The sequence below is a fragment of the Aquarana catesbeiana genome, linkage group LG03, assembly GCF_042186555.1.
Source record: "Aquarana catesbeiana isolate 2022-GZ linkage group LG03, ASM4218655v1, whole genome shotgun sequence".
Lineage (NCBI taxonomy): Eukaryota > Metazoa > Chordata > Amphibia > Anura > Ranidae > Aquarana > Aquarana catesbeiana.
The window spans coordinates 55557267-55571560 of NC_133326.1; the positions used below are offsets into that span (position 1 = coordinate 55557267).

At 40.5% G+C, this 14294-nt stretch overlaps 1 protein-coding gene across 1 annotated transcript; it reads right to left on the reverse strand.

Moving 5' to 3' along the window:
* Positions 1 to 10781: 10781 nt before the first annotated feature.
* Positions 10782 to 11717, reverse strand: LOC141134438 (putative olfactory receptor 2B8). The gene has a single exon (XM_073623979.1). It carries the CDS (start codon positions 11712 to 11714, stop codon positions 10782 to 10784), a length of 933 nt encoding a protein of 310 aa, XP_073480080.1. The 5' UTR covers positions 11715 to 11717.
* Between the last annotated feature and the right edge of the window lie 2577 nt (positions 11718 to 14294).

The following is a 14294-nucleotide window of genomic DNA, read 5'->3' on the forward strand; positions in this document are numbered from 1 at the left end:
TGCATGATGTCATAAGCCTAGGCTAATGATCAGACAAGAAACAGGAAGTGGGCTGTATAAGGTATTTACTGGCAGAAAAAAATGTTTTACTACCCAAAGTTAAAACAACAAGGGCAGAAGATTTAATAGATGGAAAGTTGAAAAAATGACTGAAGGTCTGCTTTAATGATATTTTTTTCATTATGACAACTTTGTAATGATGATTTCTGGGTATCTCCAGATTGGCATATATAAGAAACATAAGCCCCATAACTGCGAAAACTTTTATTAAGAGAAATTCTTTTAGTTTATATTGATCTAATGGATCCACAGTATGGGGTCATCAGGCTACTCGCTTCTATGTCTCTTTAAGGAGCACTGATACCACACAAAATATCCTCCATGTAGTCTTTTATAGGGGTTTCATTTCACTATAGGCCATGGATATTTCTAGGAGCTGTAATCTCCAGATTAAAGTCCTCTCATTCAAATCCATAACTATGACCAATAGCTCTTGCCTGTCCCATTACAGAGGCACCAGAGATAATCTTCATCATCCTCTGGGTGATCCTCTCCAGTGTCCTCACCCCACCATAACTCATAGCCTTATCAACAAGCTATGATTTCCATGATGAAGATCCTCCATCCACACCTATATTAATATCCTATAGCCCTCCTAATGTGTTTACATCCCCCCCCCCACCCCATTACTGCTTTCATTTAACAACCTGTCCATGGAAAAGCAGCAATGCATGAAGAGGCAGTCCAGAGTGTGGATGAGTCACTGCTATGGGTCATAGCTGCAACACTGCTACCTTCCAATAGATCAACATTATTTTAATTTATAGTTTTGTTTCACTAATCTTTAAATTGATGTAAAACTCCAGGGAGGTCTGGCCTTACCAAATCTTAGACTATACTACTATGCCTCCCAACTAGTGTGCATACCTTGCTGGCTTTTTCAACAAATAATGCTGCCATAGTCTCATTTTATTAAACTTTCACCAACTTTATTTATAAGAGATCTCTTCACTCTACAGAGGCATTCTCCATGGTTACTGTCAATGCTTATCTCTGCTGCCTTCACTCAATATAATCACTCGCTCTGGTTCAACCCTACTCTTCCACATTTTCTGTACCATGACAGATGCTAGTCTTTGGGCGCACAAGGGTCTGAAATATATTTATCAATTGTATGACCAAGGCTTGTTCAAGACCTTTTCTCAGTTCCAACAAGAATTTCATTATCTCAAACCTTTGGCACTTGCGATACCTCCAATTGAAACATGCAGCCTCAACTCAGTTAGGAATTAGAAATGTTAATTTTCAGAACTCTTTACTTGAATATGCCCTGCTACATCTGCAACACGCAAATTTAATATCTTCCTACTATAGTCTTCTGCAACAAGATAAACCTGATTATTCGAATAGACTAAGGTCTTGTTGGTCAACTGATGTACCAGATTTTTCAGATGACAATTGGGACGAGCTCTTGCACACATATTTTACCACCCCTATTTCTGCAAGAGACAGGCTTATTCATATACGTATATTCCACAGAATATATTATACAGCTTTCTGACTGTTTCGGATGCGCAAGAGACCAGACCCTCTCTGCAATAAATGTAATATTAATGCAGACGATATCTATTGCATATGCTCTGGATGTGTGGCCCCTTCTGGTCTAATGTACAGTAACTCATTTTATCAGTATAGTAACTTTCCCAACATTTGTAACCCTAAAAGGTGTATTTTTGGAGTATTGGAAGATATAGATCTAGGACTGTATCAGAAACAGTTTTTACGCCTGCTACTGTTCTATGCTAGATAAATGGTGGTATTGCAGCGGATATACACAGAGGTCGTCCATCTTAACATATGGAAGAGCTCGATAAGATGACTTATGAAGCTAGGGGTTTTCCCCAAAAATGTGATAGGATTCACTATATATATATATATACACACATATATATTTTTTGCCTACACATGTACATATACACATCTTTTTTCACATTCTTTGTCATCTATTTACATGTCACGGTTTTGAAAACATTTCTCAATCAGTTAACACACCAAACAGCCAGCAGATGCCGAGACCTCATTAAATTGGCTTCCAGCTGAGACTCAATGACCATCTAATTGGTCAATCATGTGATACCCCATTGAGCTATATAAGAGTTTGTCTTTTTAATATTTGTTAGCTATGAGTAAGCACTCAGTCCTGAGTGCGAAACGCGTCAGCTTACCTGTACTTTCTGCATGACAGTCTTGTTGTTTTGATGATCCCATTTTTTCAATAAAGTGACGTTTTTTGACTACATCCAGTGTGCGGCATCCAAATCTTCTCCTCCATTCAAGCCAACATTTTTGGACCTTGGATGGAACCATCTGACACCTGTGAGGTATTTGAATCCTAGATTCTAACTTTCCCTATTTACTTCTGTTTTTCTTGAACACATACAATGTCTGTTCTGGGAATTTTAAGCTTACTACATGTAGCGATTGTATAGTTGTTATCATTGTCTTTCTTGTAAGAGCATTGATAATGTGAGAATTCACATTAAATATGTATTACACCTTATACATATATGCTTACTAGGTTCTTCCTCAGGATTCTCTTGATAGGATAATGGAAGAGATAGCAAAACATGACTTAGTATTTGGTGGAGAAACCCTTGTTGGCAAGCACAGAGGTAAGACGTTTCTTGTAGTTGGTTACCAGGTTTGTACACATCTCAGGAGGGATTTTGGTCCACTCTTCTTTACAGATCTTCTGTAAATCCTTTTTTGGCTGTCGCTTGGCAACTCGAAGTTTCAGCTCCCTCCATACATTTTTGATAGGATTAAGGTCTGGAGACTGGCTATGCCACTCCATGACCTTAATATGCTTCTTCTTGAGCTACTCCTGTGTTGTCTTGGTGGTATATTTTGGGTCATTGTAATGCTGGAAAACTTATCCACGACCCACCTTCGGTGTTCTGGTCGAGAGAAGAAAGTTCTCATCCAATATTTTACAATACATGGCCCCATCCATTGGCCCCTCAATGCAGCAAAGTTGGCCTGTACCTTTAGCAGAGAACCCCAAAGCATAACTGTCACGTACCTTACAGCGGAGCCCGAAATGATGAGGGTGGCCTCTTGCACAGTTCCGGTCCAAGCACCCCTGGTGGTGGGTACAGGGAGTGCGAGGGCAATGAAAGGGTGCAGGTGCCCGCAGGCAGGAGGCTGGAACTTGGAGATACAGGAACCTCTGCTGAGGAGATGTGGAAACTGATCACCAAACTTGTTCAGCGGGAACCAGATCAGGATCAACTGCAGAATCAGGAACAGGCAGGAGTCAGCAACAGGCTGGCAGCGGGGTACCAAGTCAGAAGGCAAAACCGTAGTCAGAAACAGGCAGAGGTTGGCAACAGACGGGCAGCAGGGTACAGAATCAGGAGGCAGAGCCGTAATCATAATTTCAAGCCAAGGTCAGTATTGCAGGTAGAGGCAGGTTCAGCAGGCAGGGGAGATCCAAGAGAATGGTCAGAAGATAGCCGGGTTTTCAGGAACAAGGTCAATCAGGCAGAGTAACAACAGGAACACAGGAACAAGCTGAAGACAATCCAGCACTGATGCTAGGCAGACTCTCTATTTATATAGGGTGCTGTGTTCCAGGATTCGTGCCAGCATACGTGCGTGCGTGCATGTGCATTAGCACCTTAGCACATTGGCGCATGCGCGTTAGCACATTAGCGCTTTGGCACTCGCGGGTGCGCGTTAGCACGCGCGCGTGTCCGCATAGAGGTGCCGTTGTGCATGCCCACCCTGGATCTCATTTGTCTCTGGCTAAGGTTCCATGCATGCACATTGGCATTAGCAGAATGAGGATTGGCAGCTGCTGCACGGAGACGGGTGCTTGCTGTGTGAGTTCTCTGACAATAACATTCCACCTCTGTGCTTGGCTGTAGGGATGGTGTTCTTAGGGTTATAGTCAGCATTTTTCTTCCTCCAAACACAACGAGTCGAGTTAATGCCAAATAGCTCAATTTTGACCTCACCTGACCACAACACTTTTTCTCAATCCTTCTCTGAATCATTTAGATGTTCATTGGCAAACTTCAGATGGGCCTGTACCTTCTTGAGGAAAGGGACCTTGCGGGCGCTGCAGGATTTCAATCCATGGCGGCATATTGTGTTACCAATAGTTTGTTTGATGACTGCGGTCCCAACTGCCTTGAGATCATTCACAAGCTCCTCCCGTGTAGTTCTGGGATGATCCTTCACTTTTCACATGATCATCCTTACCCCATGAGGCGAAATCTTGCATGGAGCTCCAGACCGAGGGCAATTGATGATATTTTGTATTTCTTCCATTTGCAAATAATCGCTCCTACAGTTGTCTCCTTCTCACCAAGCTTCTTGCTGATGGTCTTGTAGCCCATTCCAGCCTTGTGCAGGTCTACAATCTTGTCCCTGAGGTCCTTTGGCAGCTCTTTGGTGTTGCCCATGATGGTTAGGTTTGAATGAAAGAAAGTGATTCTGTGAACAGGTGTCTTTTATACCCATAATGATTTGTCGTTTGGAGCACCTTCTTAAATTGAAAGGATCAATCTGTGTACCACAGGAGCACATACTGTAGCCAGTTTGTGGGAGCCAGAATTATTGTCGATTAGTAGGGGATCACATACTTATTTTACTCACTGAACTGCAACTCAATGTATAACATTTGTATCATGTGTTTTTTCTGGACTTTTGGTTGATATTCTGTCTCTATCATTTAAAATACACCTATGATAAAATATAAAGACCCTTAATTTCTTTGTAAATGGGCAAACTTACAAAATCTGCAAGGGGTCAAATAATTATTTTCCCCACTACAGGTTGTTCCAAACATCTTGGAGAACTAACCACAGATCTTTTGTGGTTGTAGGCTGCCTCAAATCCTTCTGTCTCTTCATGTCATCCCAGACAGACTCCATCATGTTGTGATCAGGGCTCTGTGGGGGCTAAACCATTACTTTCAGGAACCCCTGGTCTTTCTTACACTGAAGATAGTTCCTAAAGTGGAGCTTCACCCAAAAGTGGAAGCTCTGCTTGTTCGCACCCCCCACCCTCACTGCCACATTTCCTAGAGAGATCACCGCACGGCAATCTACGTCATTTCCGGACCCTCCCCCCCTCCTACCTGCTGGGACACACAAAGGTCCCAGAAGATGACGGGACCATTCAGAAAGCGCATGGGCAGTAGGAAACAGGCTGTGAAGCCGCAAGGCTTCACTTCCTGTTTCCCTTACTACAGATGCCAGCGCCTGCACCTGAAACCGATTGACGAATTGGCTAGGGGTGCAGACATTGCGGGATCCCTGGACAGGTAAGTGCCTTTGTATTAAGAATCAGCAGCTACAGTATTTATAGCTGCTGACTTTTATTTATTTATTTATTTATTTTATAGAATGGAACTCCTCTTTAATGACATTGGCTGTATGTTTGAATTTGTTGTTCTGCTGCAGAATAAATTTGTGGCCAATCACACGCCTTCCTGATGGTATGGCATGATGGATAATTATCTGCCTGTATTTCTCAGCATTGACGACTTTATTGATCCTGACCAAATCTCCAACTCTATTTGCAGAAATGTAGCCCCAGACCTGCAAGGAACCTCCACCATGCTTCACTGTTGCCTGCAGACACTCATTATTGTACCGCTCTCCAGCCCTTCACCAACAAACTGCCTCCTGCTACAGTCAAATTTTGACTAATCAGTTCAGAGAACCTGCTGCCATTTTTCATTTCCTAAGTTTTTGGCATTGGACATGGAAACAAGGCTAAGCGATTTGACTATGCACAAGAACATAGGAACTGAGGTGCAGAAAAATGGCAGCAGGTGCTCTGGGCTGATGAGTCAAAATTTGAAATATTTGGTTGTAGCAATTTAATTCTGCCTGATTTGAGGTCAGTAGCCATTTTGCTGTTGTAAGCTGTTTTTTTTTTTTTTTTTGTTCTTTGCAGCAAGGCTTTCCTTAAATTAATACTGTAAATAGTGTTTTTTTTGGAGGGTGGTATTTTATGTTTAATTTGTATTTGTTTACAAATTTTCACATATGAAAACAGCACAAAGCAATATCAGAAACATAGGGATTAATCATAAGGTTTGTAATAGCCTATCTAGTGGAGGGTGGTATTTAATGGTTTTATACCTTTGTCTTTAGTTTTGTGTTGATAGGGTCTTTTTTTTTTTGCAGCTTGTCTCTCCACTCTCCACATTTAGAGCCCTTTCACACCGGGCTGCCCGCAGCGTCAGCGGTAAAACGCCGCTATTTTTAGCGGCGTTTTACCGTCGGATTAGCGGCGCATTTTGGCCGCTAGCGGGGCAGTTTTACCCCCTTCTAGTGGCCCAGAAAGGGTTAAAACCGCCCACAATGCGCCGCAATGGCGGCGTTTTGCTGGCGGTATCCCAGTGCTGCCCCATTGACACTGCTCCTAAGAAGCTGCTGGCAGGACTTTTTTTCCCATCCTGCCAGCGCAGCGCTCCGGTGTGAAAGCCCTCGGGCTTTCACACTGCAGACAATGCTGCAGCTGTTTGAGGGCCGATTACAGGCGCTATGTTTAACGCTATAGCGCTTGCAAAACGCCCTTGTTTTACTGCAGTGCAACTGTGCTACCAGTGCTTAACCACTCTGACAGTTGTCCGTTTCCAGCTGCAGTAGGGGGGCAGTGTGGTGCACATCAAGTGACTCCCTTTTCTTTTCTTTTTTTTTTTTGTTTTGCACAAACTTTATTTGAAGTGTACAAAACATACAATTCATTCATGTTGCTGTATAGCAGTGCGATGCGCTGCTCTGCTGTACAGTACCATGTGATTTGGTACGTTGCACTGTGATAAAATGCACCAAGTCTGCATTTTATTGTAGCATGCTGCAATGCAGCCCTAGGCTGCATTGCAGTGTGAATAGGACACATAGGAAAGAATTGTTTCCTGTGTGTTCTTGCAGTGACAGACATTTTACAATGCAGTAAAATGACTGTCACCGCACATAGTGTGAATTAGACCTAAAACTGGTGTCTCTGTATATAGGCTTGTTTATGCTGCCTTTAACCACTTCAGCTCCGGAAGGTTTTACCCACTTCCTGACCAGGCCATTTTTTGCGATGCGGCACTCCGTTATTTTAACTGACAATTGTGTGATCGTGCGATGATGTACCCAAATAAAATTGATGTCCTTTTTTTCCCCGCAAATAGAGCTTTCTTTTGATGGTATTTGATTACCTCTGGGATTTTTATTTTTTGCGCTATAAACAAAAATAGACCAACAATATTTCTTACTTTCTGCAATAAAACAGTACCAATAAACATTTTTTAAAAATCAAATTTCTTCATCAATTTAGGCCAATAAGTATTCTGCTACATATTTTTGGTAAAAAAAATCCCAATAAGTGTATATTGATTGGTTTGCATAAAAGTGACACTTTTTGGGCACCAGTGACACCAATACTATGATCAGTGCTAAAAAAAAGTCCTGTCACAGTATAAATGACACTGGTAGGAAAGGGGTTAACACCAGGGGCGATCGATCAAGGGGTTAAGTGTGTCCCTGGGAGGTGCTTTCTTATGCCCCGTACACACGGTCGGACTTTGTTCGGACATTCCGACAACAAAATCCTAGGATTTTTTCCTATGGATGTTGGCTCAAACTTGTCTTGCATACACACGGTCACACAAAGTTGTCGGAAAATCCGATCGTTCTAAACGAGGTGGCGTAAAACACGTACGTCGGGACTATAAACGGGGCAGTGGCCAATAACTTTCATCTCTTTATTTATTCGGAGCATGCGTGGCACTTTGTCCGTCGGATTTGTGTACACACGATCGGAAATTCCGACAACGGATTTTGTTGTCGGAAAATTTTATATCCTGCTCTCAAACTTTGTGTGTCGGAAAATCCAATGGAAAATGTGTGATGGAGCCTACACACGGTCGGAATTTCCGACAACAAGGTCCTATCACACATTTTCTGTCGAAAAATCCGACCGTGTGTACGGGGCATAACTGTGTGGGGGATAGATACACAGGAGGAAAAGAGAGAGAGCTCAGCTGAAACACAAAACCTCTCTTTTGCTCCCTGACAGATCAGCAGTTTGCCTTGTTTACATAGACACACCGCTGCTCCGTCTCTCCACAGACCAATCAGTGGATCGTGGTAGCCATCACACCCACTGGACACGCTGATTGGCCGCTCCGACAGCCCATGCACAAAATCTCCTACAGGTACATGATTTTGCGCAGCCTGGCCGCCCTGCCGCAGTATATATGCGGTGGGCGGCCTGGAAGCGGTTAAACTGTAGAGCCACTGGGCAATTTTGTTGTCAATTATACCTAAAGGAGATAGATAGATAGACAAACCCAATTGGGACAGGGGCTTTTGGAGGGGACTAGGGGCTAGCCTTCTACCCACTGATTATGGCCCATGGAGGAGACCGGGGATTTTGTCTGCTTCTCCTAGTCAGTGCATGGAAAAAAGCTCAGTTCAGCCTCTGATCCTATGGACAGAGCAGTTCATTCTCTAATGATGGTCAACAACAAGCTGAGAGTGAAGCCTGGATTAATTCTCTGAATAAAGACAAAAAGACTTCCCTTCGGAGTATATGGAAAGGTGTGATATTAATCTTGTACAGGTTAATGGTCAGAGGAAATATGGTGGCACCCCTGCAGACTGGGTTGGAGAAGCTCCTCCACTTGGGACAGAAATATTTATCAACAATATCCCTCAAGAAATCTATGAAGATAAATTAATTACACTTTTTCAGACTGCTGGAACACTGTAGGAGTTTTGTCTTATGATGACTTGTGTAGTGGACAAATTACACAAGGGAAAGCTGGTTAATGAGATTTGGACAGCCCTGGGTCTTCTTTCTGGGCAACTGGTGCCAAACTATCTGGGTGGGCAATAACCTGAGTCACTTAGGCTTTTCTAGGTAACTAGTTGTTAATTAGTTTACTATTAATTATTTCACTGTTAGTTGTTACTTGCTAACAGCTGATTAGCTTATTGTTTATGTTTATTGTATGTTAGCTGTTCATTAGATGCACTGTTAGATGTACTGAGGATATTACTGTTAAAGTTTGCATTGTTTAGGATGTGATCAAGCTCTGGTCTGATTTTGTGTGGTATAAATTCTGGGTGAGTTTTGAATAAACAGTTCTATCTTGTACCTAAGCTTGTGTGATCTAATTCTTGGGTGCAATGCTCAGCTATAATACCTGGTTCCTGGTTCCAGAGTGGATGAAGCTGTGTCCTGGCAGAGGCACCCAGGTGGGGTGCCAGGCGGTCCGTCACAGATAGATAGATAGATAGATAGATAGATAGATAGATAGATAGATAGATAGATAGATAGATAGATAGATAGATAGATCAAATCTCCCAGAGACACAATAAAAACATGACATGCATAACTCTTAACTTTGTGAGATGGAAAAGAGGGACACGGTATGGCATACCTCCAGTAACATGGACCATGAGGTTTAATGAGCAAAAATCATTGGTTTATTCCAATTTTTATTACTACTTTTCCATTATTTAGGCTTTTCAAAATAATCAACAGAATCATTTTAAAGTTAGATAAAAAGTTTTTTTGCAATAAACCACTTCTGATAGTGAAATAATAGATATTTTAGAGAGATCTTTTCATCGGGCTAAAAAGAGGTACAAATGCAGAAGAAAGAGGGACAGAGTAATTTGATTCCAAAAAAAGGTCAATCCCTGCAAACGAGGCCCAGTTGGGAGGTTTGATGATAGGGGTTCTAATCTTTCTCTATACTTTAAGTACATTTTCTTAACTGTCAATGTATAATATATGGTTAGTAGAAAAAGCTGATAATGCATGTGGTTTCAAGTCCTGAGAGTGGATGAATTTCACTCCTTAAGTTTGAAAAGGTTAGCTGAATGTTACTGCTTGTGAAGTGTGATATGATGTCCCGCTACATCACAGTAACTGCGCAGAAGCGTATTACTATTGATTATCTTGTGAGTGCTAAGATTGGTGGAGGTGCACGTGTGTGACGAATCATTTCGGGGCACAGACGGTGGTGTTTACCTCTTGTTTGCTTTTTTCACTTTCTGGTAAGCACATAGACTTATCATATATATTGTTTGAGGATTTCATTGAAGATATACTTAGAGTTCTGTTTTCACTTGGGCACATGTTTTTTTCTTGCAATTCCCAGCAACACCCTTTTAACATTCTTGTATCCCAAGCTGTAGATGAGTGGGTTCAGCACTTGATTCACAACACTATAGAAGAAGGTGGCCTTTTAATCCTGGTTGGCCACATGAGTGTCTCTTGGTCTCATGTACATGAAAATGACCGTACCATAAAATAAGGTGACCATAATGTGTAAAAAAGATTTTAGGGCCATAGATGTACTAATTATTAAATGTTGACCTTGTTAAAAATACAGAGCTGTCCTGTGTCCTCTGATCTCTACTTGTGTAATCCTAAGGAGTGTATTTAGTCCAGTTCTTATCTAGGTCCTACAACTCCGTTAGCGCCTATCTTAGATAAAGACAGTGGTGTGGCTTGAGTCGTTCAGCAAAAGATAATGGTCATGGCTGATTCTCCACGGCCCACAAAAAAGCTGTGTGTTGTTAGCCCACAATAGGAAATTAAGAGTCGAGTGCATTTCTGGCAAATCATCAGGTATTTTTCCATACTGGCAGAGTCTCTAAAGGGATAAAACATGGCAAGTATGCATGTGTTGTAGAGTTGTAGTATGTCTACTGCATAAATGTATTGCAGAGATGTACCCTGTGTTAATGTTCCTATCATGGCACATGCTTTTTTCTCACAATCCCCAGCAAAGCCCCTTTAACTTCCTTGTTTCTTAAGGTATAGATAAGTGGGTTCAGCACTGGAGTCACAACACTATAGAACACGGTGGCCATTTTGTCCTGGTGGGCTACATGAGTGTCTCCAGGTCTCATGTACATAAAAGTGATTGTACCATAGAATAAAGTGACTACCATCATGTGTGAAGCACAAGTGGAGAAAGCCTTCTTTCGCCCCGTGGATGTAGTGATTTTAACAATATTGGAAATAATGTAGCCGTATGTTATAAGAATGAGGAAAAATGGGCCCATGACCACCAACATAGCACAGAAGAAAATAATGGTCCTATTAAGAGAAGCATCTGTGCAGGATAGCTCTAGAACAGATGGTATCTCACAAAAGAAATGGTTAATGACATTTGGGCCACAGAATGACAATCGCAATGCAAAGAACATGTTTATTAATGAGTTTAGAAAGCCTGTGATCCAACAACCACTTGCCATTTTAATGCATAAACATGGATGCATAATGGTGGTATAGTGTAATGGTCTACATATAGCCACATAGCGATCATAAGCCATTGCTAAGAGAAGGCAGCACTCGGAACCACCTAAACACATGTAAACAACCATTTGGGTGAAACAAGCGCCAAATGATATACCATTCTTCGGTGATAAAATGTTTATAAGCATTTTGGGAACTACGCTGGTGGTGAAAGAAAGGTCCAAAAATGATAAGTTACTTAAGAAGAAATACATTGGTGTATTGAGACGGAGGCTTATCCTGCTGATAAAAATAATAAGGATATTACCCAGAAGGGAAACAATATAAACGATAAGAATCATTACAAATAGAACAATCTGCAAGTCCGGTTTGCTTGTCAGCCCCAGAAGAATGAATTCTTCGACTTTCGTGTAATTCCATGTCATTATTCCCAATTAGATGTCCTGCAGATAGAATTTTATAGTGGAAATGTCATGATAAAAACTGTACATTCATGAAAAAATTGTGGTAAGTCCCTTTCATAGTAAGAGTCCACCTGACACTGCTTTCTCCAGTGGTTCAAGCTTAGGGCAGCTTTACAAGTCCAAAAAGTTTTTAGTGTGTTACAGTGAATAAAGCTGAGGCGTAGGTGTGATAGTGTATAGTAAAGGGTCAAATGATTATGCATCATGAGAGGCAGAGTAAAGGGTTAATGTACAGTGTATACAGAATATATAGGGGAAGATTTACTAAACCTGGTGCGCACAGAATCTGGTGCAGCTCTGCATAGAAACCAATCAGCTTCCAGGTTTTTATTGTCAAAGCTTAACCGCTTCCTGACCGCCTCACACAGATATACTGCGGCAGAAGGGCACGTACAGGCAGATTAATGTACCTGTACATTGCCCTTTAACCACTTGCCGACTGCCGCATGTACATATACGGGGAGTTGCTTATGTAAACAAGCATCTCCCCGTTCTGCCTAGTGACACTGTCACTGATCACCGCTCCCTGTGATCGGGAGTGGTGATCAGTGACGTGTCACTCGTAGTCACGCCCCCTAACAGTTATAATCACTCCCTAGGACACACTTAACCCCTTCCTAGCCAGCTAGTGGTTAACTCCTTCACTGCCAGTGTCATTTTTACAGTAATCAGTGTAATTTTATAGCACTGATTGCTGTAAAAATGACAATGGTCCTAAAAATGTGTCAAAATTGTCCGATGTGTCCGCCATAATGTCACAGTCATGATAAAAATCGCAGATCGCCACCATTACTATAAAAAAAAAATATTAATAAAAATGTCATAAAACTAACCCCTATTTTGTAGATGCTATAACTTTTGCGCAAACCAATCAATAAACGCTTATTGCGATTTTTTTTATTATTATATTTTACCAAAAATATGTAGAAGAATACGTATCGGCCTAAACTGAGGAAAAAAACTGTTTTTTTATATATATATATTTTGGTGATATTTATTATAGCAAAAAGTAAAAAATAATGCGTTTTTTTCAAAATTGTCGCTCTATTTTTGTTTATAGCGCAAAAAATAAAAACCGCAGAGGTGATTAAATACCACCAAAAGAAATCTCTATTTGTGGGAAAAAAAGGACGTCAATTTTGTTTGGAAGCCACTTCGCACGACCGCGCAATTGTCAGTTAAAGCGATGCAGTGCCGAATCGCAAAAAGTGCTCTGGTCTTTGGCCAGCCAAATGGTCCAGGGCTTAAGTGGTTAATCGGAGAAGCTGAAGTTAGAAGCTGATTTGGTAGAAGCAGTTTTGGTAAATCTCCCCCATAATTTTCCATTGGTGCCAAGAAAGCCGATCACAATACAATGATTTGTAAGCCTCTGAAAATTGGCATAGATATTTTTAGGCATACACTTTCCACACCAATATGTGTTTTGGTACTGACAATATATTCTAGTTAACACAGATGTTTTATGTTGAAAAGAAAATCAAGCCCAAGCCTTACATCAAATCTTATTTTAATCCCTAACCCGTTGTTGACTATGTAGCCAACAGCGTTCCAGCCATATGTAGCCAAATGCATTAGGGTGCACCCCAAAGCTCAAATACATGTATGGGTGTGTGCATATATATATATTTATATATATATATATCTATATATAGATATATATAGATATATATAGATCTATATATATCTATATATATATATATAGATATATATAGATCTATATATATAGATATATATATATCTATATACATCTATCTATATATATATCTATATATATATAGATATATATATATAGATCTATATATATATAGATATATATATAGATCTATATATATATATGTGTGTATACATACACACACCCTCTTATAAATAAAAGTAAACAAACATTTTAAAATGTATTAAAACATAGACAGTGTCATTAGGACAGTGGATGGTGTCAGTAGTTTTTTTTGTATATTTTTTTAAATTATAATTTTTTTTATATCTATACATAAATGTTTCACCTTTCATTGATAATTTTCTTGATCAAATATTTTATTAAGGTTACAAGAAAAGAATCACATACATTAAACGGCAACAAAGTAACACTGTGTATGCTTGTCCAACGTACAAGGATCAAAAGTATAGATCTCAAATCAGTGCAACTGGTTGTTGAGGTACAATGGGATATATATGTACAATAAACCTTTTAGGTTATATATGAGGGTAACACAATGAGTTATAGTCCATAAATCATTGGCTTAAACTGTATAACTGTGAAAAAAACGGAAGGCCTAAGAAAGATCATTCGTATTACCTTTTTAATTTATTTTTGACACTTTTTAAAAATGATGTTTTACAATATTATTTTTTATTTTTTTACATTTTATAGGAGCCCCAATAGGGGGCTTTGGTGAAATATCGGGGGTCTAAACAGACCCATGTAATCTCATTTTTGAGACAGAGAAACGGACTAAGGACAGAGATTCCCCAGTCCCTTTCTCTGCAGTCTCAGCTGCACTGGACAGTGAATGAATGGGAGATGCTCTGTGCTGAGCAGCTTCC